Raw genomic sequence first — 25,188 nt, 5'->3', positions numbered from 1 at the left:
GCTGTTCAGTTTAACTCAAATCTCAAAGCTCCTCGATCGCCGACTGCTTATATATGATCAGTCAACCCAATTTACCAAATTGTTGAAAACATTCTCCATTTGTTGCTGAGTACACAGTAAAACGTGACATTAACACTAACCAACTCTCAGAATGATCCTCTCCCACAGTCTACCTCTATTATCAACTCTCAATTAGTGTTTATTTGTGCATCGGATGACAGTGTCACTCGGTAGCTATTGGCAACAAATCCTAGAAATAACTAGCAGAAAGCCAACTGGAGGAAAGAATAATTGGTTCAGTGAAAGTTATTAAAGTTGGAGCTGGCTGTGAAATCCCAAAAAATAACGGGTAATGACACAGTGTGATGGCAACCCCGTATAAAAGGGGAAAAGACTGACAGATAAGAAGAATTCAAGTCTAAAGTTGAATAAGGAAATATAAACACCCCACACAAACCCACAGTTAATTTTCTCAAGAATACCCCACACTGAAATGTTGGCAGTGATACACCATAACTTCATTTTTATTCATTCACGGTATGTGGGCACACTTGTTCATCCCTGGAACTGAGTGACACTCTAGGCCATTTAAGAGCTGCCCAGGTCTGGAGTCATATGTGGGCCATGCCAAGTGAGGATGACAGATTTCCTCCCCTGAGTGGCGATAATGAAGTAGATTGCTCTTGTTTTTTTTTTAAAAGTGAGAACCGTCACGTTTAAACTTCGGATTTTTAATTGAATTCAAATGTCAGTATCTGCCATGGTTGGATTTGGCCTTCCATTGGAGCTGTGGATTGCGAGAGCAGTGACATTACCCACCACACCACCATCAACATGGAGAACTAACCGTGAAAAGTCTGACTGTGGTAACTGGAGTTCTCGGCCTCTGGGGAACTTAAGCTGCTGGTGGAGTTCCCCAGCATAGACTGATACTCAATCTCTGGCAGTGAAGATGAGGAGCCATTGGTCAGTTTCCTCTTCAAATCCAAGTGAAACCTATAGTCGTCCTGTGATAGGGCAGATAAAGCAATGTCACACATGCAATCACTCACAGGCTCAGGGGAGGTGCAGGGTTCAGGTTAACACACTATCATTACTTACACACCATCATTACTTACACACCCCACCCCTCCCCAAACCCCTCTGACGGAGAAGGAAGCTATTGCTGTTGGATCAGTACTAAATCTCTAGTTTGTTGGGATAGTCGGGGAAATGGAGGGCAAGGCACTACGGAGGGAAATTAGTTAAGAATGATGAACATCCAAACCATGACTTACCAAGGGTAGAGAATCACACGTGTCTGGAGACAGACTCACAATCAAACTCTTCTTACTGTCGTGCTGAGGAGAAGGAATGACACAGTGAACCATATCGTAGGAAGAGGAAAGAGCTTTCACATTAACAATCCAGACTGTGCTCCAGCTAATGCAACTTTCCAATATGGAATATTGAGATTTCGCAACTGTTTTGGGCAAGAATTTTACACTTGCCAGGAATTCTCATGTTTGCCGTTCTTGAAATTTGGCTAACCCCCCCCCCATTCGACGCTACTCACCTCCCCAACCAGACCGGAGGTGTTAGCCGTGACGCAGTTGGCAGCATTCTGACCTCTAGGCCTAAAGGTTCTGGGTTCAAGCCTCACTCTCAGACTCGAGTCAGACCTGAGGATGGCACCATCTTTCAGATGAAATGTTAAAAGCCACCTGCCCAGCTGGCAATGCCCACATCGTACAAGTGAGGGAAAAGCTCCTGCTGAAAATGCTCTCTGATCACAGAGGACAATGGCCCTGTTGTCTACCGTCATGCCAATCTCCTGAACCAATGAGATTAAAGGATAAAGAACAGTGGAGGAGGGAATATGGAAAATACACAGATCCCTCACAATCAAGTGCTGGAGAAACTCAGCAGGTCTAGCAGCATCTATGGAGAGAGAAAAACAGTGTCAACATTTCAAATCCAATGTGAGGCCACTTTGGAGCACAATTACCTGTACGCTATGTGGGAGCTGTTTACAGCACAGATGGAGGCCATTGTGCCTGGACTGGATCTATAACCTCGCACCAACCTCCTACCCTGCACACCATTTTTATCCAAATAAATTGTCCAAAACCCTCCTGAATGTCTCAAAGGAACCTACCTCTGCCACATTGCCAGGCAATGCTCTGAAACATCTTTTTCTCACACAATCCTTGCTTACTTTAAATCTATACCCCTGGTGATCTTTTCTCTTTTAAGAACGAGAACAGTTTCTCCCGGCCTATTCTGTCCACCTGCTCAGGATTTGGAAAACCTCCATTAACTTTCCTCTCAGCTTCCTCTCCCCAGGGAACAGTCTGAACCCCCTTCGATCTCTCCCCATCACCGAAGGTTCTCATTCCTGGAACCACGTTTGTAAATCTCTTCTGCGCTCTCTCCACCGCACTCACATCTTTCCGATAGCGTGACACCCATAACTGTACACAACGCTTCAGCTGAGGTCTAACAAGAGTCTTGAACATCACCCCCCATGCTCAATGTCACCATTAATACAGCCTATATTTCTCAGACACATTCCATACAATCATTCCCTCCTTCTTCAGGTACACTCGATTTAAAACAAGGTAATGGAAGAGAGTGAATCCACTGCTACTGGTGGCACTGGAGGGTCACATCTCACTGAGAGAACATTAAAATAGATATCTACAGTTCGTATATGGTGTATAGGTTAGTGTGTGAGATATATGCAATTCCTTGATGGTTGTAAAAGTTCTTGTGCAAGATATATACAGTTTCTACCAGGTATATAAGTTGTGTGAGAAGATGTCTCGTTTATATGTTGTGTCAGGGGTCTTGTGTAGAATATATTCACTTTCTATTGTGTGAAAGATGCGCAGTTTCTAGAATGTGCCAGCTCTGAGAAGGCATCACGTGCAGTTCATAGAAGACTTGCATTTATATAGCACCTTCCACAGCATCAGGAGACCCCAAAGCACTGTACAACCAAATGTGAAGTTAACTTGGTTTGACAGACCTTGGATTTTAAAGGTGGGTAGTGTCTAATCATTCAGTTGATGTTGAGATATACCTCTGGAGCAGGTGAGACATGAAGACAGGTCTCCCAGCCCAGAGATCGGGACACTCCCACTGGCTCACAGCAGCCCGATGCTTGTACCAATAATAGTTTCCACCTTTCTCTTCCAGACCCCTTTCCTCTGCAGAAATCCCCAGCTGGGGAGGTTCCTGGTTCAGTGATGTTATTACATATCGCTGGTAATGGGTAAAGCCTATTACAAAAACGAAAGACAGTTTGCATCGTTTTTTTTGAAGAAAAAATGCATCGTTTTTTTTGAAGTGCTGTTACGACTGTACATAGAAAGCACAGTAAACAAACTGTACACAGCAAGCTCCCACAGACAGAAACATCATAAGGACCAGATCATCTGGTCATGACTTTCATTGATAAGACTTGGCCAAGACATTAGTGCAATGAGATCTTTCACATTTTCCCAGAGAGAGAAATGGGACCTGGTTAAGTGTATCGTCAGGGACACAGCACCTCCAACCATGTCCGACACCCTCAGTACTGCAGCAGAGGCAGAGCCGGGCTCTCACCCTCTCACTTCCGTTGGCCCACGGCTGACACCTACTCAGCAGAAAGAAGCATCATCAACAGAGCACGATATTTGTGCGATAGTTATTCTAAGACTTATGTGCAGTTCCTACACTGTGTACATGTAACTGAGAGCTGTGTGCAGTTCCTACACTGTGTACATGTAACTGAGAGCTGTGTGCAGTTTCTACACTGTGTACATGTAACTGTGAGAGCTATGTGCAGTTCCTACACTGTGTACATGTAACTGAGAGCTATGTGCAGTTCCTACACTGTGTACATGTAACTGTGAGCCCTGTGTGCAGTTCCTACACTGTGTACATGTAACTGAGAGCTGTGTACAGTTCCTACACTGTGTACATGTAACTGTGGGAGCTATGTGCAGTTCCTACACTGTGTACATGTAACTGTGGGAGCTATGTGCAGTTCCTACACTGTGTACATGTAACTGAGAGCTATGTGCAGTTCCTACACTGTGTACATGTAACTGAGAGCTGTGTGCAGTTCCTACACTGTGTACATGTAACTGAGAGCTGTGTGCAGTTCCTACACTGTGTACATGTAACTGTGAGCCCTGTGTGCAGTTCCTACACTGTGTACATGTAACTGAGAGCTGTGTACAGTTCCTACACTGTGTACATGTAACTGTGAGCCCTGTGTGCAGTTCCTACACTGTGTACATGTAACTGTGAGCCCTGTGTGCAGTTCCTACACTGTGTACATGTAACTGTGGGAGCTGTGTGCAGTTCCTACACTGTGTACATGTAACTGTGAGCCCTGTGTGCAGTTCCTACACTGTGTACATGTAACTGAGAGCTGTGTACAGTTCCTACACTGTGTACATGTAACTGTGAGCCCTGTGTGCAGTTCCTACACTGTGTACATGTAACTGTGGGAGCTGTGTGCAGTTCCTACACTGTGTACATGTAACTGTGGGAGCTATGTGCAGTTCCTACACTGTGTACATGTAACTGTGGGAGCAGTGTGCACTTCCTACACTGTGTACATGTAACTGAGAGCATGTGTGCAGTTCCTACACTGTGTACATGTAACTGAGAGCATGTGTGCAGTTCCTACACTGTGTACATGTAAATGTGAGAGCTGTGTGCAGTTCCTACACTGTGTACATGTAACTGTGAGAGCTGTGTGCAGTTCCTACACTGTGTACATGTAACTGAGAGCTGTGTGCAGTTCCTACACTGTGTACATGTAACTGAGAGCTGTGTGCAGTTCCTACACTGTGTACATGTAACTGTGGGAGCTATGTGCAGTTCCTACACTGTGTACATGTAAATGTGAGAGCATGTGTGCAGTTCCTACACTGTGTACATGTAACTGTGGGAGCAGTGTGCACTTCCTACACTGTGTACATGTAAATGTGAGAGCTGTGTGCAGTTTCTACACTGTGTACATGTAAATGTGAGAGCTGTGTGCAGTTCCTACACTGTGTACATGTAACTGAGAGCTGTGTGCAGCTCCTACACTGTGTACATGTAACTGTGGGAGCTGTGTGCAGTTCCTACACTGTGTACATGTAACTGAGAGCTGTGTGCAGTTTCTACACTGTGTACATGTAACTGTGGGAGCTGTGTGCAGTTCCTACACTGTGTACATGTAAATGTGAGAGCTGTGTGCAGTTCCTACACTGTGTACATGTAACTGAGAGCTGTGTGCAGTTTCTACACTGTGTACATGTAACTGTGGGAGCTGTGTGCAGTTCCTACACTGTGTACATGTAACTGTGGGAGCTGTGTGCAGTTCCTACACTGTGTACATGTAACTGTGGGAGCTGTGTGCAGTTCCTACACTGTGTACATGTAACTGTGGGAGTTGTGTGCAGTTCCTACACTGTGTACATGTAACTGTGGGAGCTGTGTGCAGTTCCTACACTGTGTACATGTAACTGAGAGCTGTGTGCAGTTCCTACACTGTGTACATGTAACTGTGAGAGCGATCTGCTGTTCCTACACTGTGTACATGTAACGGTGAGATGTATGTGCAGTTCCTACACTGTACTTGTAACTGTGAGAGCTATGTGCACTTCCTACACTGTGTACATGTAACTGCGAGAGATGTGTGTAGTTCCTACACTGTGTACATGTAACTGCGAGAGCAATGTGCAGTTTCTAAACTGTGTACATGTTACTGCGTAAGCTATGTGCAGTTCTTTTACTGTATGCACATTACTCAGAGCTGTATTCCGTTCGTATCCTGTGTACACGTAACTCAGTAAGCACTTCCTATACTGTGTACATGTTACTGGGTGAGCTTTATGTAGTTTGTATACTGTGTACATGTTCCTCCATGAGCTATATGCACTTTCTATACTCTGTATATGTTACTGGGTGAGCTTTATGCAGTTCCTATACTGTGTTCATGTTACTGGGTGAGATCATGGTCTGTGATGTTGTAACAGTTGACAGTACAACACCGGGGGAGCACTGCCTTAAGTCGACAGAATACCTCAGCACATACACAATCAGGAATGAATCGATCAGCTCTGAGAAACAAATTATCGTTGAAGCAATGACAGAGTAAACTAAACTGTTGTGATTGGGACAAGAGCCAGGAGCACCTCATTAAGTGTGAGATCCTTGACTGGGGGGGGTTGTTAACCTGGGCCAATCAGGGAGCCCTGGCTGACAGAGATAACCAGGAGATTCAGACAGACTCCTCAGTCTAGGCTGGTCAGAGTCTACGTACTGTGCATGTGTAAATAAAGGGTGACTGATGATGGGATACCAGCCTCTGTGCTGTTATTTCAGAAACCTAGAAGATCCCTTCCATAAAACTATGTATATTTGACCAGTACATATTTACACTTTTCATCGATAATTTACTCTCAGATGTACCATGTTGCTTTCTTCTCTCAAACCTTGTTAACCTCCGAGTCAAAGTTACTGATAAACTGACAGACAGGAAAATAAATTCTTCTGACACTGTGATGCGTGACAGATCACTCAGGACTCCAGAGTTGCTGAGGGAACACCTACTCTTTTCCCAATGGTAATGGTGGAAACTCCAATACCTTTCCATTGTGTGGCTGATCAGAAACCTCTCTCTCTCGAGAGAGAGAGAGAAACCTTACTGCCTGCGTGTAACGGGAATTGGAAAGATGAACAAATTCATACTGGGCCTTTTTGACCTTATTAGAGTGTTGCTGGAAAAGCACAGCTGGTCAGGCAGCAGCTGAGGACCAAGGGAATCAATGTTTCGGGCAGGAGCCCTTCATCAGGGACGAGGTTGGGAGCCTCAGGAGTGGAGAGATAAATGGGAGGAGGGGTGGGGCTGGGGAGAAGGTAGTTGAGAGTGCAATATGGAGGTGGGGGCAAAGATGATAGGTTGGAGAGGAGAGTGGAGCGGATCGGTGGGAAGGGAGATTGGCAGGTAGCTCAGGTCATGGGGATGGTGCTGAGCTGGAAGGTTGGAACTGGGGTAAGGTGGGGGGGGGGGGGGGGGGGGGGAGGGGGGGGGAATGAGGAAACTGGTGAAGTCCACATTGATGCCCTGGGTCCCCGATTATGAACACACTTTCCCAAGGTCATCAAGTCCTGGGGTGCAACTTAAATCTGGAGCTTCTGGCTCAGAGGAAGGAACACTACCAATGCACCTTTCCTGATTATGTATACATTGACAAACATGCTTTTCAATCAGTGTTACATGAGCATTCAAAAGGATCTGGGTGGGATGTGCTTCGGAGGGTCAGTGTGGAGACGATGGGCCAAATGTCCTCTTTCTGCACTGTATGGATTGTATGATTCGAAGTGGGTCATTCGGCCCTTGAGCCTGCTCTGGTATTCAATAAGGTCATGGCTCATCTGTTTGTGCTCCCATCTACCCCAGATGACCCTCGATTCACAAGAATCTATCTGCCTCTGCCAGAGTAATATTCAGTTACCAAACCTCCCCTTCCTGAGGCAGAGAATTCCAAAGTTACCCAACCCTCGGAGAAAGGGAACGTTCTCTCACTCCCCTCCTGATATGGGCACTCCCGCTTTTAAAATGATAGCCTCATTCTGGACTTAGCACATAAAGAAACATAATTTCCAAATCAAAAAAAAAAGAATTGTCGATGCTGGAAATTTGAGAAAAAAAAACAGAAATTGCTGGAGCAACACAGCAGGTCTGAGAGAAAGCAGAGTGAAAGTTTCGAGTCCAGCGACCCTTCTTCAGAATTGGCAGCAGCAAGGAAAATGCTTTTCTCTCTCCCTGGCTCACCATTATCCAACCCATTGCTCCCGATGGGGTCTCCTTCACATTGTGGAGACTAGACGCGCCTCCCCCCCCCCCCCCCCCCCCCCTCGCAGAGCGCTTTAGGGAACATTTCAACTCCCCCTCCCACTCTGTCGAGAATAGGCAGGTCCTGGGCCTCCTCCATCACCACTCCCTCACCATCCGACGCCTGGAGAAAGAACGCCTCATCTTCCCCCTCGGAACACTTCAACCCCAGGGCATTAATGTGGACTTCACCAGTTTCCTCATTTTCCCTCCCCCTCCCCCCCCACCCCACCTTACCCCAGTTCCAACCTTCCAGCTCAGCACCATCCTCACCTGTCCTACCTGCCAATCTTCCTTCCCACCTATCTGCTCCACCCTTCTCTCTGACCTACTGGGGTTGGGGAGTCCAGAACTAGAGGGCATAGGTTTAGGGTGAGAGGGGAAAGATATAAAAGAGACCTAAGGGGCAACGTTTTCACGCAGTGGGTGGTACGTGTATGGACTGCACTGCCAAATGAAGTGATGGAGGCTGGTACAATTGCAACACTCAAGAGGCATTTGGATGGGTATATGAATAGAGAGGGTTTGGAGGGATATGGGCCGGGTGCTGGCAGGTGGCACTAGATTGGGTTGGGATATCTGGTCGGCATGGACGGGTTGGACCCAAGGGTCTGTTTCCATGCTGTACATCTCTATGACCCTATGACCTTCATCCCCTCCTCAATCCACCTATTGTACCCTTGGCTACCTTCTCCCCAGCCCATCCCCCTCCCATTTATCTCTCCACTCCCGGAGGCTCCCTGCCTCATTCCTGATGAAGGGTTTTTGCCCGAAATGTCAATTTTCCTGCTCCTCGGATGCTGCCTGACCTGCTGTGCTTTTCCAGCACCACTCTAATCTATTATCCAACCCTTTGTCTGCCCGGCTGCTGGTTTCTCTCTGGTCTCCATTTATTGTCGACTCCTTTCTCTTCCTCCCCCAACCTTCAGTCTGAAAACCAACTTTTCCGAGCTGCTGGACCTGAAACATTAACTCTGATTTCTCTTCACAGATGCTGCCCGACCTGCTGAGCTTCTCCAGCAATTTCTGTTTCACAGTTTCCAAATCAACTTGGCTGAGATCGCCAAGGGTCTCATACACACGGATCAAGTCACCCCTTGCTATTTTAAGCTCCAGTCGCAGCCTGTCCAACCTTCCCTCATAAATAACTTACTCATCCCACATAGCAGTCTGGTAAATCTCCTGCAAACCACCTACAGAACATTTACACCCTTGAATAAGGAGACCATAACTATATGGCGTTCCCTCCGCCCGGCGTGGCCTCAGGGTGGACTTCCAGCCTTGAGAGGATTCCAGAGCGGTCACCTGACCTCGGGGAGAACCACAAGGAGAAGGTCAGCGCCATCTGGAGTCAAGGTCTGGCGTTGCCTGGAGCGAGGTGCCGGTGTCAACAGGGTTGGTCGGATTGTGGTTCTAAACTTTTTTCTCTCTTTATTTCTTTCTTTCTTTATCACCTCAACCTGAGCTACAAACCTTCACAAACCTTTTTCTTTCCTTATTTTTCTCTTTTACTACTAGGATCTGTAATGCTGGGATTTTCCCTAAGAATTTGAACTTATGGATCTGTATCGAGGTACCTCTGTGCGTAAGATACTGCTGTAAGTGGTGACTTGTAAACTTTCCACTGTACTCATTTGAGTACATGGGACAATAAAGCTAATTCTAATTTAAATACAGTATTTGACATCTGGTCTCACCAGTGCCTTGCTTATCTAAAGCATTACATTCATTTATATTCAATTCCCACGTAATAAAGGACAGTATCCCATGAGCCTTCCTGGTTACATACTGATGTTTTGGGTCTCCTTTCGAACCTCAGAATTTCACAGTTTAAGTAATGCACCGATTTTTTTCATTCTTCCAGCCAAAGGGAACAACTTCATATTTCCTAGTTTGAAAAAATCACACAACACCAGGTTATAGTCCAACAGGTTTATTTGGAGGCACCAGCTTTCGGAGCGACGCTCCTTCATCAGGTGGTAGTGGAGTATAAGATTGTGAGACACAGAATTTATAGCAAAAGTTTACAGTGTGACTGCATTTTTTTTTAAAAAGACCAGGATTGTTTGTTAAGTCTCTCATCTTTTAGAATGATCATGTAGGCTTCAGTTCTTCCATATGGAAATCAGAGAACTTTTTTTTGAAGTAACATTCTGAACTGACCTTTAACAATTGTGTCATATCGGCCTAGGGGGTGTGTGTGTGTGTGTGTGTGTGTGTGTGTGTGTGTGTGTGTGTGTGTGTGTATGTATGTGTGTGTGTGTGTGTGTGTGTGTGTGTGTGTGTGTGTGTGTGTGTGTGTGTGCGGTGTGTGTGTGGTGAGGTCACCTGCACTACACACACACACACAGACTCACACAAATGGACAGACACACACTTCTGCAGACCCATACACTCACAAAGACCCTCTCTCATACGTTCACACATACACTCCCACACCCATGTGCACCCTCTCACAGACTTAGATTAGATTCCCTACAGTGTGGAAACATGCCCTTCGGCCCAACCAGTCCACACCGACCCGCCAAAGAGAAACCCACCCAGAGCCATTTCCCTCTGACTGATGCACCTAACACTATGGGCAATTTAGCGTGGGCCAATTCACCTGACCTGTACATCTTTGGACTGTGGGAGGAAACCGGAGCACCCGGAGGAAACCCACACAGACACAGGGAGAATGTGCAAACTCCACACAGACAGTCACCAAGGCTGAGCCACCGCACCACCCACTTTATACCCTTTTACACTCACACACATACACACACACTCTCATAGACACTCATAAGTCCCTCCCACCACACACACACACCCACTTGCATGCATACACACATAAGTTTGTGGGGTGAATTTGTACTTGTAGAGTTACATTTTATTTTGCTCGAAAACGGCATGAATCCATGTAAGGTTGTGTAAATCCCCTTTTTTAGAAATAGAATCAGTCTGAACATTGGGGCACAGACAGCCTCACACAGGGCATCTCACACCTTCAATGCATTATCTGAGGCAACATGACACCAATTGTTAAAGTTCACTTCAGAATGTAGCTTTAAAAAAGCTCTGCGTTTTACGTGTGAAAAAACTGAAATCAACACGGTCGTTCTAAAAGATAAGAGGCTTAACAAAACAACCCAGGTCTTTTTCAATATATATTTTCAGTTACATTCACACTGTAAACTTTTGCTATAAATTCTGTGGTCTTACGGTCTTATACTCCACAACCATCTGATGAAAACCATCTGATGAAGGAGCAGCGCTCCGAAAGCTAGTGCTTCCAAATAAACCTGTTGGACTACACCCTGGGGTCGTGTGGTTTTGAACTTTGTACAGCCCAGTCCAACACTGGCATCTCCACATATTTCCTACGTTGCCTTCCATCTGCTACCAAGAAAACTCTTGTTGTCTTCACAACACATTTTCCAGCCTGCATGTACCCCCCGTGAATGCCTTCACTGAAGTCATTGGTGTAAATTGTTAAACGCTGAGGCCCCAGCACAACCCCATAGGACTCCCACCATCACATGCTGCCTGACAAATAAAGACCCATTTATACAGACTCCGTGATCTCTGCCAGTCAGAAAGCTGGCCAATCTTTTACCCGTGCCAATTTGTTACCCCTCCCCACCCCCCCCACACAAACAATAAGCTTCTATTTTCCACAATAATCTTTGTTTGTGTCAGGAGGCATTAGATAATGTGTGCTGAGAGACGCAGAGAGCACTGAAGGAGTTCGAATGGGAGGTTTATGAGTTTTGTCACTGCTTCCCCTTGTTCGGTGGCAGGACTCACTGAGCGGTCACTCTCCCATTCCGAACAGGAGGGTCTGGGTGTGGGGCTGGCATGGGAAGGCGAGGAATCTGACCCTACCTGTAAGTGTGAGCAGATTTTTCTCAATTCATCATAGACATTGTCTCTGGAGATGAAGGACACAAAGATGTACTGCAGCAAAACAAAGCATAAAACCTCGTTAAATGGAGCACAAATTGAAACAACAACTTGCATTTATATAGCAACCCCGAGATCAGCAAACACCCCCAAAGACGCTTCACAGGACTATTACCTGACAAAACTTCACACCAGGCTACATGTGAAGATGTGAGTTCAGATGACCATGTGTTTGGTCAAATGTGTAAGCTGAAAGGCGTGCCTTAAGAGAGAAAAGGGAGTTGGAGAGGTGTAGGGCTGGATCTCCACAGCTTAGGCTCATTGAGGCTGAATTCAAGGTCATCACCAGTGACGGAGCGACTAAAATGGGTATAGTCAGGAGACTAGAAACATAGGAGCACAGAGATCGCACAGTACTGGAGCAGCTGCAGGAGATTACAGAGATTAGGAGGGGAGAGATTTAAAAACACAGCTGAGAGGTTAGACACTGGGGTCTTGTTGAAGCAGGTACCAATGTCAGCACTGGCTAACAGGATGAACACGGCCTGGTGTTAGCAGAGTGTTAGAAGAATTCAGGTTTATGGAGGATGGGACTTGGGAACTGAGCAAACGATTCTCAAGTCTAAGAGTCAATAAAGTGATGGAGGAGGGTTCCAGTAACTAAAGAGCTGGGTAGAGGTTGGACAGAGTTACAGAGGTGGAAACAGGCAGTGTTCACAATGGTGTAGGCACATAGCCAGAATCCTGTCTCTAGCTCAAATATAAACACACCCCTTCAGTCACATGATTCACCTCCTTGAACCTCTCCACCACAATCTTTATACAGAAACAGGCCAGCTGACCTGACAATACCAGGAGAGCCCTTATCCCCAACAGGTTCCTCTTCCCACTCACCCTCATCTTTGGTGTACTGAGGACAGCCAGCTGGACATTATAGAATCTGAAGTTAGCATTGGTGCCACCCAGCGCCAGGTACCTGGGTTCAATTCCACTCTCAGGTGACTGTGTAGAGTTTGCATATTCTCCCCATCTCGGTGTGGGTTTCCTCCCGCAGTCCAAAGATGTGCAGGTTAGACGGATTGGCCAAGCTAAATTGCCCATCGTATCTACGGATGTGCAGGCTTGGTGGATTAGCCATGGAAAAGCCAGGGTTACAGGGATAATATAGGAGAGTGAGTCTGGCTGGGATGCACTTTGGAGGATCAGTGTGGACATGATGGGCTGAATGGCCTACTTCCACACTGTGAGGATTCTATTCTATGATGTTTCACTGAGTTCCCTGATTGAGGCTGCTAACCTGGTCCAATCAGGGAGCCCTGGCTGACAGATAGGAACAGCAGTGTCGTCTCACACCTGCACACACACAGCATGGGTGCTGGGGAAAATAAAAGCACTACCGCAGTTAGGCGGGTGTGTGGGGGATTTAAAAAAAAAAATAAACAGGAATGTCAAACCTTCTGAAAAAAAACCAGGAGTAAATAAAGAAAAAAAAGAAACAGCAGTGTCAGAGGCTCTGCTCATGTAGCGCTGGCTCTGAGGAAGCTGAACCATTATCGAGTATCATACACGTGTAAATAAAGGGTAGCTTGGTGACGGGATACTGGCCTCTGTGGAGTTATTGCAATCTCGACCTACTAATCCTTCCCCCTTCTGTTTATTCAGCTGCCTCCCTTCTCTCCCCTTCCTGCTCACTCGCAAATGGGTCAATTGTGGTATCTCATATGTTTCAACGTCTAAAATAAACCCCATCTCATTAAACATTCTCATCCTTGACTGTAATTATTATTTTTTCTTCCCCTTTGTTGTGGTTCTGTTCGCCGAGTTGGAAGTTTTTGTTGCAAACGTTTCGTCCCCTGTCGAGGTGACATCCTCAGTGCTTGGGAGCCTCCTGTGAAGCGCTTCTGTTGTGTTTCCTCCGGCATTTGTAGTGGTCTGTCCCTGCCGCTTCCGGTTGTCAGTTTCAGCTGTCCGCTGTAGTGGCCGGTATATTGGGTCCAGGTCTATGTGTTTGTTGATGGAGTTTGTGGATGAGTGCCAAGCTTCTAGGAATTCCCTGGCTGTTCTTTGTTTCGCTTGCCCTATAATGGTAGTGTTGTCCCAGTCAAATTCATGTTGCTTGTCGTCTGCATGTGTGGCTACTAAGGATAGCTGGTCGTGTCGTTTCGTGGCTAGTTGATGTTCGTGGATGCGGATGTTAGCTGTCTTCCTGTTTGTCCTATATAGTGTTTTGTGCAGTCCTTGCATGGTATTTTGTACACTACATTAGTTTTGCTCATGCTGGGTATCGGGCCCTTCGTTCTGGTGAGTTGTTGTCTGAGAGTGGCTGTTGGTTTGTGTGCTGTTATTAGTCCTAGTGGTCGCAGTAGTCTGGCTGTCAGTTCAGAGATGTTCTTGATGTATGGTAGTGTGGCTAGTCCTTTGGGTTGTGGCATGTCCTCGTTCCGTTGTCTTTCCCTTAGGCATCTGTTGATGAAATTGCGAGGATATCCATTTTTGGCAAATACCTTGCAAAAAGAGGAAGAGGAACACCTGTACAAGGTATTCGCCAAAAACGGATACCCGCGCAATTTCATCAACAGATGCCTAAGGGAAAGACAACGGAACGAGGACATGCTGCAACCCAAAGGACTAGCCACACTACCATACATCAAGAACATCTCTGAAATGACAGCCAGACTACTGCGACCACTAGGACTTATAACAGCACACAAACCAACAGCCACGCTCAGACAACAACTCACCAGAACGATACCCAACATGAGCAAAACTAATGTAGTGTACAAAATACCATGCAAGGACTGCACAAAACACTATATAGGACAAACAGGAAGACAGCTAACGATCCGCATCCACGAACATCAACTAGCCACGAAACGACACGACCAGCTATCCTTAGTAGTCACACACGCAGACGACAAGCAACATGAATTCGACTGGGACAACACTACCATTATAGGGCAAGCCAGACAGAGAACAGCCAGGGAATTCCTAGAGACATGGCATTCATCCACAAGCTCCATCAACAAACACATCAACCTGGACCCAATATACAACCACTACAGCGGACAGCTGAAACTGACAACCGGAAGCGGCAGGGACAGACCACTATAAACACCGGAGGAAACATCAAAGAAGCGCTTCGCAGGAGGCTCCCAAGCACTGATGATGTCGCCTAGCCAGGGGACGAAACGTTTGCAACAAATACTTCCAGCTCGGCGAACAGAACCACAGCAACGAGCACCCGAGCTACAAATCTTCTCCCAAACCTTTCTTCCCCTTTCCCTTCTGTTTCGACTTTTCCCTTTGGGATTCTGGTTGTTCTCATATCGAGCTGATGAAAATATTGAGCACAAATATTTCTGTTGGACTCTCACTGAACTGCTTGCTGCTTCAAGTCCCAGACTCCTAACTGTTGCTAAAGGTCAGCACTTCATATTTTGGCAGGACCGTAATGTGCCTTTGATTTGGTCTCGAGCAGTCAATGTGTGCTGAGCCAACTCAGAGTCTGGAAGCACGATGCTAACACTCCATGATACCACTGCACTGAGCCCGAGCGCTGCCATTAAGTAGCAACTTTCAACAGGCACTTAAGGAGACGTCTATGGAGACAGGTTCTGCCTGTCCCTCTCCCTGACAAGGGACTTTCCTTTCAGGTTCCCGCTCTCTTTTATCCTCCTGACCCCTCCAGGAGACTGAACTCCCCAGGGGTGCAGGCCCATTAAAGCTCAAAGTTTCCCCAACAGACAATATCGCTGCAGATTTGTTGGCAAGATGGCCGACAGCTGCACTGAGGTAATGTTACTGCACTCCAGAGACATTCTGTACACCCCAGAGTGTCAGTCAGCAGTGATTCAAATGTCATGAACAAACCTGGAATAAAATGCTAGTCTCGTTACTAATGATCAGGAAGCTCCCGAACTGTCATCAAAGCCCATCTGCTTCACTAATCCCCTTCAAGGAAGGGATCCTGCCATCCTTACCTGGTCTGACCTACATGTGACTCCAGACAAACAGTGATGTGGTCAACTCTTCACTGCCCTCTGGAATGGCTGAGCGAGCCACTCTGTTGTATCAAATCGCCACAGAAATAAGTACCTTTGCCACAGACTGCAGCAGGTCAAGAAGGTACGTGACTGACAATTTATTCAGGGCAATTTAGGATGGGCATTAAACACTAGCTTTGCCAGGGTTGCCCACATCCCAAGAATCGATAGAAAGAAAGTCGCAAGGGAACTACCTGCCACTTGTACTTAGCCACTTGTTTCTCCCCCCCCCCCACCCCGATGCTCAGGATCAGCCTAGTGGAGCTTCTCTGAACTGGGGTGTGACCACCTCCTGCCAAAGGCTGATATTTGCCCCAGTTCATTCCAGCGGAAGGTGGAGATGTGGGCGGGAGCGGTGTGAGGGCCTCACCTTCTCATTGGACTTTGTCCTGATGACGAGGCCATTTGGGAGCAGCCCTGCTGTTCGGTGCTTCTTGACCAGCACGACGGACGTGACCGAAACCGTGACCTGAAAGGATCAAAAGCGGCGACTGGTCAGAATTTCCTGTTAGCTGACAAATGCAGTAAAAACTTCGGGGGCCGGGGCGGGGGGAGGCGGTTTGGGCAGGACATAAAATTTATTCAAAAAGTTTTTGCTACCCATTATACCCCACAGACAACATTCCCCTTGTCTGAAACAAACAGTGCTCTGTCAGTAGCTGGCCCAGTCCGCAAGGTGTCCTTATACTCATTCCAGGAGAGAGTGAGGACTGCCAGATGCTGGAGATCAGAGCTGAAAATGTGTTGCTGGAAAAGCGCAGCAGGTCAGGCAGCATCCAAGGAGCAGGAGAATCGACGTTTCGGATTCCTGAAGAAGGGCTCATGCCCGAAACGTCGATTCTCTTGCTCCTTGGATGCTGCCTGACCTGCTGCGCTTTTCCAGCAACACGCTTTTATACTCATTCCAGTGTCCTTCAGATTCCCTGTCATGTGATCAGCACTCATTTAGACAAAAATATACACTTTCAATCAGTAGAAAGAGATAAAATTAATGGTAATTTGTCCCAATTACTCATCTGCTTACAGTGACCCTTGGGTGCTTTTGGTTTTGTGATTTATTGATCAGATTTACAATTAGCAGTGCACGTCAAGACAAAGACAGAACACATCAAGAGCAAGTGGGAAAGCATTCGGGATTTGGAGGTCAATAAGCAGAAGCATCGTGTACTTGGACAGTTCACGGAACTTTAGCAAAGCTCTGGTCAGACCACAACTGGAGGATCGCATCAAGGTCTGGCTGAGAAACGGGATTCTGGAGAGAACGCACAGCAGCATTACCAGGAACGTTTCTGGGATTTTAGCTAAACGGTCGAGTTGGAGAAGCTGGGTGTGCTCTCCATGGGCACAAAGAGGTTGTACACTATTATAATGGATTTGGATCAGGGATGTAACAAAAGCTGATGGTATAATGATTAGGAGAACACAGTTTAACAGTCTGGATGGCAGAGGCGGGGAGGGGCATAGATTTGAGGAGAACTTTGTTGAAGTGGAAATGATGAATTATTTCGAAATAGGACTGGACAGACAAATGAGGGAATTAAACTGACCAGAAGAAAGGGAGGTCTGCAGATGCTGGAGATCAGAGTCGAGAGTGTGTTGCTGGAAAAGCGCAGCGAGTCAGGCAGCATCCGAGAAGCAGGAGAATCGACGTTTCAGGCCGGGCCAGATTCCTGATGACGGGCTCCAGCCTGAAACGTCGATTGAACTGACCGGGCTGTGGGGATAGAGTGAGAAAATAGGGCTGATTACATTGTTCTGCAGAGAGCTGGCATCGTCTCAATGGTCTCCTCCTGTGCCACAATGACTATAAAATGTGGCATGAGGTGAATGCCACACTCACCTTAATGTCTTTTCCAAAGAAGTTAGCGTAGAAACACAGCCAGTTGCTGGAGATGTAGAGACGGCCCTGGATCAGGATGTCTTTCTGCAGAGCACATGAGTAAACTGGACAGGAAGCCAAAAATAACGGAGAAAGATAAAATCAAATTACTTTCACACGTTTCCTGTTCTGGTGAATACACATTGTGAGGTAAGACAGTTTGATGCTGGGTACTGAAACTCTTGTCCCATTTGTCCACAGTGTGTTCAACTCTGGTCGCCCCACTACAAGAAGGGCGTAGAGGCTTTGGAGAGGATGCTGCCCGGATTAGAGAGTACGAGCTATAAAGGAGAGGCCAGAAAAACTTTGGGTTGTTTTCTCTGGAGTGGCAGAGGCTGAGGGGAAGTCTTGATAGAGGTCTGTAAAATTATGAGATGCATAGATAGGGTTGATGGTCCAAATCTTTCTCCCAGAGTTAAAATGTCTCATACTAGGGGGCTATGCATTTTAAAGTGAGAGAGGGAGAAAGTGCAAAAGGAGATGTGAGGAGCAAGTGTGTTTTGTTTTGACACAGAATGGTGGGAGTCTGGAATACACTGCCAGTGGTGGGGTTGGATGTAGGTATGATAGGGATGTTTAAGGGGCTTTTACATAAGCACATGAAATATGCAAGGGATGGAGGGATATGGACTGAGGGCAGGAGGAAGGAATCAGTTTGATTTGGAGTCATGTTCAGCACAACATCATGGGCTGAGGGGTGTGTTCCTGCGCTGTACACTTCTATGTTGTATTTAGGGCTCCTGATGTGTGTATAAGCCATCTCTTCCCCCCAAGTCCCTGGGTTCTCTAGAGTCCTTCATGGCGTAATGTGCACGAGGGTTCTGGTCGAATGAAAAGTCTTGTCAACTAAACGACATGCAGTTTATTACATCTCTGTTTACAAGTTATGAGAATAGGATCTACATTACTATAGAGACTTTTGAGAACGAAGCCTTCGGCCTGTCTCCTGAGAGATTCTCCTCGCCTGTCCCAATGTCGTGACGGGTGGGGCTGATTGCACTGAGTCCCAGGTATTAACTCTGTTAGACCCATCCACAGGGGCTCCATGAGGTTGTTACATGGACAGTAATGTCCTACACCAGAACTTCACATGCAGAGAATTAACATCCAACCTCTCGGTAACTGTGACAGCAGATATAAAAGACACAAACACAGAAAAAGCTGGAGAAACTCAGCAAGTCTGGTAGCATTTGTAAAGAGAGAGAGAGATACTTAACTATGGGAACTCATCAGCTGCAAATTCCTGGGTTAACCCTGTTTAAGTTCCGGAATCCACAGGCTCAGAGGGATGTGATAGCACCAGAGAGGGTGCAGAGGCGATTTACCACGGTGCTTTGACTGGAGTCGCTTTCCTTAGAACAGAGGAAGCTGAGAGGGGGGTGTATGACTGAGATGTTTAAGATTATGAGGAACATGGACAGGGTAGACAGGAAGAAATATTTCATCTTGATGGAGGGAGCAATGACTGTGTGTGTGGGGGAAAGTGTGGGGTGTGTGTGTGGGGGGGTGGGGGATGTGTGTGGGGGTAGGTGGGTCTAGGTGCCTCAGATTTACAGTAAGGGGCAGAAGGTTTAGAGGATATGTGGGGGGACAAAAACCCTTTTTACTCAGAGGGTGGTGGGAATCTAGAACTTACTGCCCATAGTGGGAGAGGCAGAAACCCTCATAGCACTGAAGTCGTATCTAGATGTGCACTTGTGATGCCAAGACACACAAGGCTAAGTGCCAGAGAGTGGGGTCGAAATATTTAGGTGGGTGTTTTTGACCAGCAGAGCTGTGGATCCAGATGACTCTTTAATTCCATATAAACTATCACTCAATCCTGAACTTTCTATGGCTGTGATGGAGAAAGTGGGAAATGTCACTCAGCAATAATGTTAGTTATAATGGCACTTTGAGTGAAGGCTACATTTGGACTCTTGTAGGGCAACGCACGCAGCCCTCCTTCTGGGAGAAAGGAGTCTCGGTTCAATTCCCACCCCCTCCGGAGGTCTGTATTAACATCTCCGTACAGATTGATGAGGAAATGATCTACAATTGGTCGCTACATGCAGTAGTGCTGTAAATGTGTTTAAACTGTCCTCTGCTTGTCACTTGCAGCAAGATGGTCAGTCTGTGTGAAAGATGTTTTCCATGTCATACCCAATCACTGCTGTTCTCACTACGGGCAGCAGGTTACTCCCTGCTGATGGAAACCACATGGTACAGAAATTCCTACCGCCCTCCCCGGCCCGTTTACCTGCTGCGCTTTTCCAACTCAGCTTTCCCTGCGGGAAACGTTTGGACGGTGTTACTGTTGTAAAGGCGCTTGCAACTTGGTCCAGCTCTACAACCTTCCGAAAACTCAGGAGTCCTTCAAATCCGACCTCGACTACATCCCTACCTTGCTCTTGTCCACGTACCATCCTCTCGAGTTCCTTCTCGAATCCCTCTGCCTCGCCACTGATTATGATGCTCCTTCGATCTTCACTTGGGCCAGTAAATCAATGAACTCTCTGCTAATAACTCCATCATGTCTTGTAACCAGTTATTGTCTGATAACGTTCCTGTGAATCCCTTTTAGCTTTGAATCATGGGATGTGGGCATCGCTGGCTGGGCTGGCATTTATTACCTATCCCTAGTTCCCCTTCAGCCGGTGATGTGGAACTACCCTCTTGAACCACTGCTGGCGGGACACCCAGTGTCCTTAGGGAGGGAATTTCAGGATTTCGACTCAGTGACAATGGGTGGCAAGAAAGTTCCAAGTCAGGTTGGGGAGTGGCTTGGAAGGGAACATGAGGGTGGTGGCTTCCCATGGACCTCCTACCTTATACTTTGGAGTTCACAGGTTTGGAAGCTGCTAGAGACGTTTTTACTGTTATAAGGGCAACACAAATGTGAACAGTTGTTTGCAACCTTACTGAATGGCCCAGTAAGGAACTCTCATCCCACTGCTTGAAGCAGAATGCATGGAATTTTGCTCTCCTGCATAATGTTCTCTTTATCCAAGATGTTGTTCACTGGGAGTGTCCTTCAGGAAAACCTAATATCGTGAGATGCACACCTCCCATGCCACACCCAAAGTTAGAACATGAACCCTACAATTTCCAAGCATTAAACATAAACAGAGCAGATTTAACGTCAAAGTATCCTGTGGATTGTGACTTTCATGTCTCTCATTGAGTCAGTCAGAAGGATAAAGCTCCGAGATGCCAATACTGAGACATCATCACAAAAACGTGCAACTCGCTAAAGATAGCCAGACAGGACTCAGTTTAGCCAAGGAGATGAGTTTTAACAAGAGGCTGAAAGTGGGCAGTGGAGAGGGAATGTCCTTCATAATGTGATAGAGAGAGGCGACTGGAATCTAAAAGTGGGCAAAAGAGTCAGACTTCGTGGGATTGATCAGTGACTTCCTTCTCCCGAAACTTCCTGTGTTTCAAGGGATTATTTACACAGCAACAGCTCTTTGTCTCTGTGTTACGTGAATGTTTTTCTGTCAACACCCCTTTGCGTGCAGTTAACCACATGTACGGTCACTGCCAGCCTCTTGGTGAGGGCAAAGAAACAGAAACATTTACTTGGCATTGTCTTCACCCTTCCCCAAGGTAGCAAACAGCAAGCAACAACACCGTGTGGAGTTGGAATAATATTAGACCAGGTTATGGGAGCAGGAGTAGGCCATTTGGCCCATCAATAGGATGACAGCTGATCATCCAACTCAGCCTCCCGTTCCCACTTTGCACTCATCCTTTTGATTCCTTTAGTCCTAAGAAATACATCCACCTCCTTCTTGAATGTCTTCAATGTTTTGGCTTCAACCACTTTCAACAACAGAGAATTTCACAGGCTTCCCACTCTCTGGGTGAAGGCATTTCTCATCTCAGTCCTGAATGGCCAACCCTGTATCCTAAGGCTGGGATTCCCTGGTTCTGGAGTACCTGGTCATCGGGAACATCCACCCTGCCTTTACCATGTCTCGTCCTGTTGGAATTGTATGGATTTCTGTGAAATCTTCCTCATTCTTCTAAATTCCAGTGAATAAACTGCTCATTGATCCAATCTCTCTTCATTTGCCAGCTAACCTGCACATCTTTGGACTGTGGGAGGAAACTGGAGCACCCGGAGGAAACCCACGCAGACACGGGGAGGATGTACAAACTCCACACAGACAGTTGCCTGAGGCGGGAATTGAACCTGGGTCCCTGGTGCTGTGAGGCAGCAGTGCTAACCACTGAGCCACCTCCAAGAATTCACTTGCCAAACTACCAGTATGCCCTACCTTCCTAACACAGTCTAAGAATGTTGTTCCCTTGAATTGGTATTCTTGTGTAGGTCCTGATAAGGGCAAGATGAAAAAATGTTTCTTTTTCAGAAATAATAGAGACAAAAGCAGAATATGGAGTGCAAAATAGGCAGGCAGGAGGCTGGAAAAACACAGCGAGCCAGGCAGCATCAGGAGGTGGAGAAGTCAACGTTTTGGGTGTAACCCCGTCTTCAGCACCAAGAATGTGGAGAGGGCAGAGATGCTAAAATTCTGTTTCAATTTTAAGTTTAAAACAAAATCAATTTTTTCCTGTGACATTGTGGATCAGTATTTATTGCTGAACCCTAAATTCACTGGAGAAAGTTGTTATGAATTTCCAGCTTAACAATAGAGTGGCTCTAGAGGCAATTGCAGGGGGTAGTTAAGAGTCAATCACATCGCTGTGGGTCTGGAGTCACATGTACATCAGACCGGGGTAAGGATAGAGATTTCCTTTCCTATAGTAGTGAACCAGATTGGTGTTTTCTATTGATTAAAGATTGCTGTCATGGTCACCATCGCTGAGACTGGCTTTCAATTTCGTTAATTTAATTTCCATTTAAGTGCTACCTCTTTTAAAATACACGTGCCATTTTATTACTATAATGTCAAGAGTTTATTTCAACATTGTTTGAAACAAAACAACTTCCAATGTCCCCAGCCCACAGGAGCTCGGCTTTTCGAAGCAGATTTCCCCTGCAATTATCAGCCAAACTTAACTTCAAATATCCTCATCTCGGTTTTGAAAGCGTGCACATTAGTTACTCCCTGCCCCAGTCACCGACCTGCTCTGTCCCAACTCACCTTTTCTTAACAACTCTTCCTCGGGAACTTCCTTGAAGAGTTTGTGATATTGAGAATTGTTTTTCCTTATCGTCTGAAAGAAACAAAAAGGCTTTAAGGTAGCATTCCTCACAACGTCAGGGCACTTGAAAACTATGGTGTTTTTTTTGGGGGGAGGGGGGTTGGAAAAATAAACAGCACCACCAACCTGTAAATAGCAAGATCTCTAAATGGCAACGTAGTTATCATCCGATAAATAATTCAGCTGAGCCTGTTCTAAGGGACATGTATTGGCTAGGAGCTCCTCAGTTCTCATACAAGGTGGGCCAACGGTGAGGCAAAGCAAGATCCCAGTTTGATATCTCAAACGGAAGAGAGTACCTCAGACAGTACAGCACTCCCACACTTGGTCAATTGCCTTTTCTTATACCTCAAGTCTCTGGATGGAGGACATCATGGTCATACATCCATTTGACATACCACTGCTGTCCCACTACAGTGCTGCCCTCAAAACGACATAACCAGGTTGAACAAAGCACTACGACTCAATATTTTATCCAAGAGACCATAGAGTTATCACTGTAATCTTTGGAGTTAATGAGTGGGGAGTGAACCTAGACCACTGACTGAGACACCTTGAATCTCAGTCCACAATCGATTGTGAATTCCCTCTTTAACAATAATACTCTGGCGTGAAACAGGGATTCCAAAATGCCAATGTTTTCATTGAATCATAAAATCACCTAATGCAGATCCTGTGATGGAATTCTTAACTCATGGAATGAGTCAGGCAGTAAGGAATGAGTAGGTGTGTGACGTATTGGGATGGTCAGTCACAACTCTGTCAGACAGGTCTACAGGAGGTAGGGAGAGTGGGAATCACAATATAGGGGTCGGGGGAGGGAAGGACAGTGATACTGTGCATTGAGTAGATGGTCAGGGGTCAGGAGGTTAGCACTCGAGTGTGAGAGGGAGTGAGTAGGAAGTCTGCGGGTGGTGCTGTGCAATAGTCAGGGGTCAGAGGTTGATGATGGATTGTGAGCAGGATCAGGGATCAGAGCTGCAATAATATGGAGTCTGGAAGTTGTTGAGAGGGTCAGAGGGCAGAATTGCAGCGTGAAAGGAGCGCTGGGTCGCACCACACCTGTAAATCTGATACTTCCCACGTTCAGCATCTACGGAAGGCACAGAATCTGGGTCTGCGTTGCAAGCTCCTGGCCAAAAGCCAACTTTGACCTCTTTCTGGGTAATGAGGATAACGTTGGGGAGTAACACACATCCACTTTCACAAAGGGCTGTTCACATTCCCCAGGTATTACGTTTATTGTGAACCCTCTCCAGACCACCAGCAACAGCACTGAGCTGAGACTTTGCCAAATACGCAGCACTTTCTTCCGTATGTTACAGGAGGTGGCCATCAATGGTATTTCGTTGCCCAGAGTCAACATGGACTCACACATTGGCCACACAGGCAAGGATGGCAGGGTCCCTTCCCTAAAGGGCAGTATGAACCAGATGGGTTTTTAATACAAATGGACACCATTAGACTCACCTTTTTTTATTGAATTCAAATTTCATCACAGCAGGGTTCAGCCCAGGGTGTTAGCCCGTGTCTCTGGGTGACCATTCCAGTGTCATCATCACTGCACCTCCAGCTCCCTTTTAGTTAAGGGAAAGAGGGGAACTCAGAGCAGTGAGCACACTTTGCTAAGATCAGCTTCCATCCACCTGCGCAATGTCCCCTTTTCGGGGATTTGACTTTGCCAATCACTGAGAAACCAGAGGTTTGATCCTCAGGATTTGATCAGTGCTCAGGAAACCTAAAGTCTCAAGCTGCCAACTGTAGCTAGACATATTCCTGGTATCCACCTTTAACTAACCCTCCCCGTTAAACAGCCCCCTTGATAGCTTTATAATCACTAACCAAGGCTGGGAACCACACAGGATCCTGCTAGTGTTTCAATGGATTTACTCCAGAGCAATGGCTCACACAGTGGGCAGGAGAAAGCCAAGTGTGATTCTCAGAGACCCCAGAACAACCTTGGGGAACTGGTAACCGTGGGCTAACCTCACACTCTGAGACGGGGTGATCGCGAACAATACTCACTGAGCCACGGTGAAATCTCTTGGAATCATCAGAGTTCAGAGAATCATTTAACTTCAGGTCCCTGTGGATAGACAAAAGCGAATGTGCTGGTCAGTTGTCAAAGTCATGAACTTGTGAATCGCCTTCAGCACAGCTCTGAAAGGTTTGATTCTCGGAGTCATGTGGCAGGGAGTCCTAGACCGTGGTTTAGTTTGTCTGAGTGAGTTCACGCAAACAGAGGTGTTCACCTTGGAGTGCACTCAGAGCTTCATGTTCAAGTGAGGACTTTACACTAAAGATTGAGTTTCTACTTGATTTGTGTATTCTCTTCAATATAAATTGAAACAAATTTACCATCATCA

The 25,188-nt window shown here is 46.5% G+C and overlaps 1 protein-coding gene across 5 annotated transcripts in view; it reads right to left on the bottom strand.

Annotated features, from left to right (window-relative positions):
* The window catches only part of LOC122542463 (GRAM domain-containing protein 2A-like), a 75,299-nt gene that overhangs the window by 15,019 nt on the left and 35,092 nt on the right, over nt 1-25,188 (bottom strand). For all 5 annotated transcript variants that reach the window (XM_087982196.1, XM_087982199.1, XM_043680186.2 and 2 more), the window contains exons 3-9: nt 24,848-24,908; nt 22,762-22,834; nt 17,633-17,736; nt 16,163-16,261; nt 11,732-11,803; nt 1,278-1,340; nt 848-1,007 (exon numbers count right to left, since the gene is read on the bottom strand). In XM_087982196.1, the coding sequence (XP_087838322.1) occupies nt 848-1,007; nt 1,278-1,340; nt 11,732-11,803; nt 16,163-16,261; nt 17,633-17,736; nt 22,762-22,834; nt 24,848-24,908 (632 nt within the window). The remainder of the gene's footprint in view (nt 1-847; nt 1,008-1,277; nt 1,341-11,731; nt 11,804-16,162; nt 16,262-17,632; nt 17,737-22,761; nt 22,835-24,847; nt 24,909-25,188) is intronic.

Source organism: Chiloscyllium plagiosum, unplaced genomic scaffold, assembly GCF_037043375.1.
Source record: "Chiloscyllium plagiosum isolate Xiang-an unplaced genomic scaffold, Cpla_swu_hap1 HiC_scaffold_42, whole genome shotgun sequence".
Lineage (NCBI taxonomy): Eukaryota > Metazoa > Chordata > Chondrichthyes > Orectolobiformes > Hemiscylliidae > Chiloscyllium > Chiloscyllium plagiosum.
Note: the sequence above shows the minus strand (reverse complement) of the source record. Positions and strands in the feature narration are given on the sequence as shown.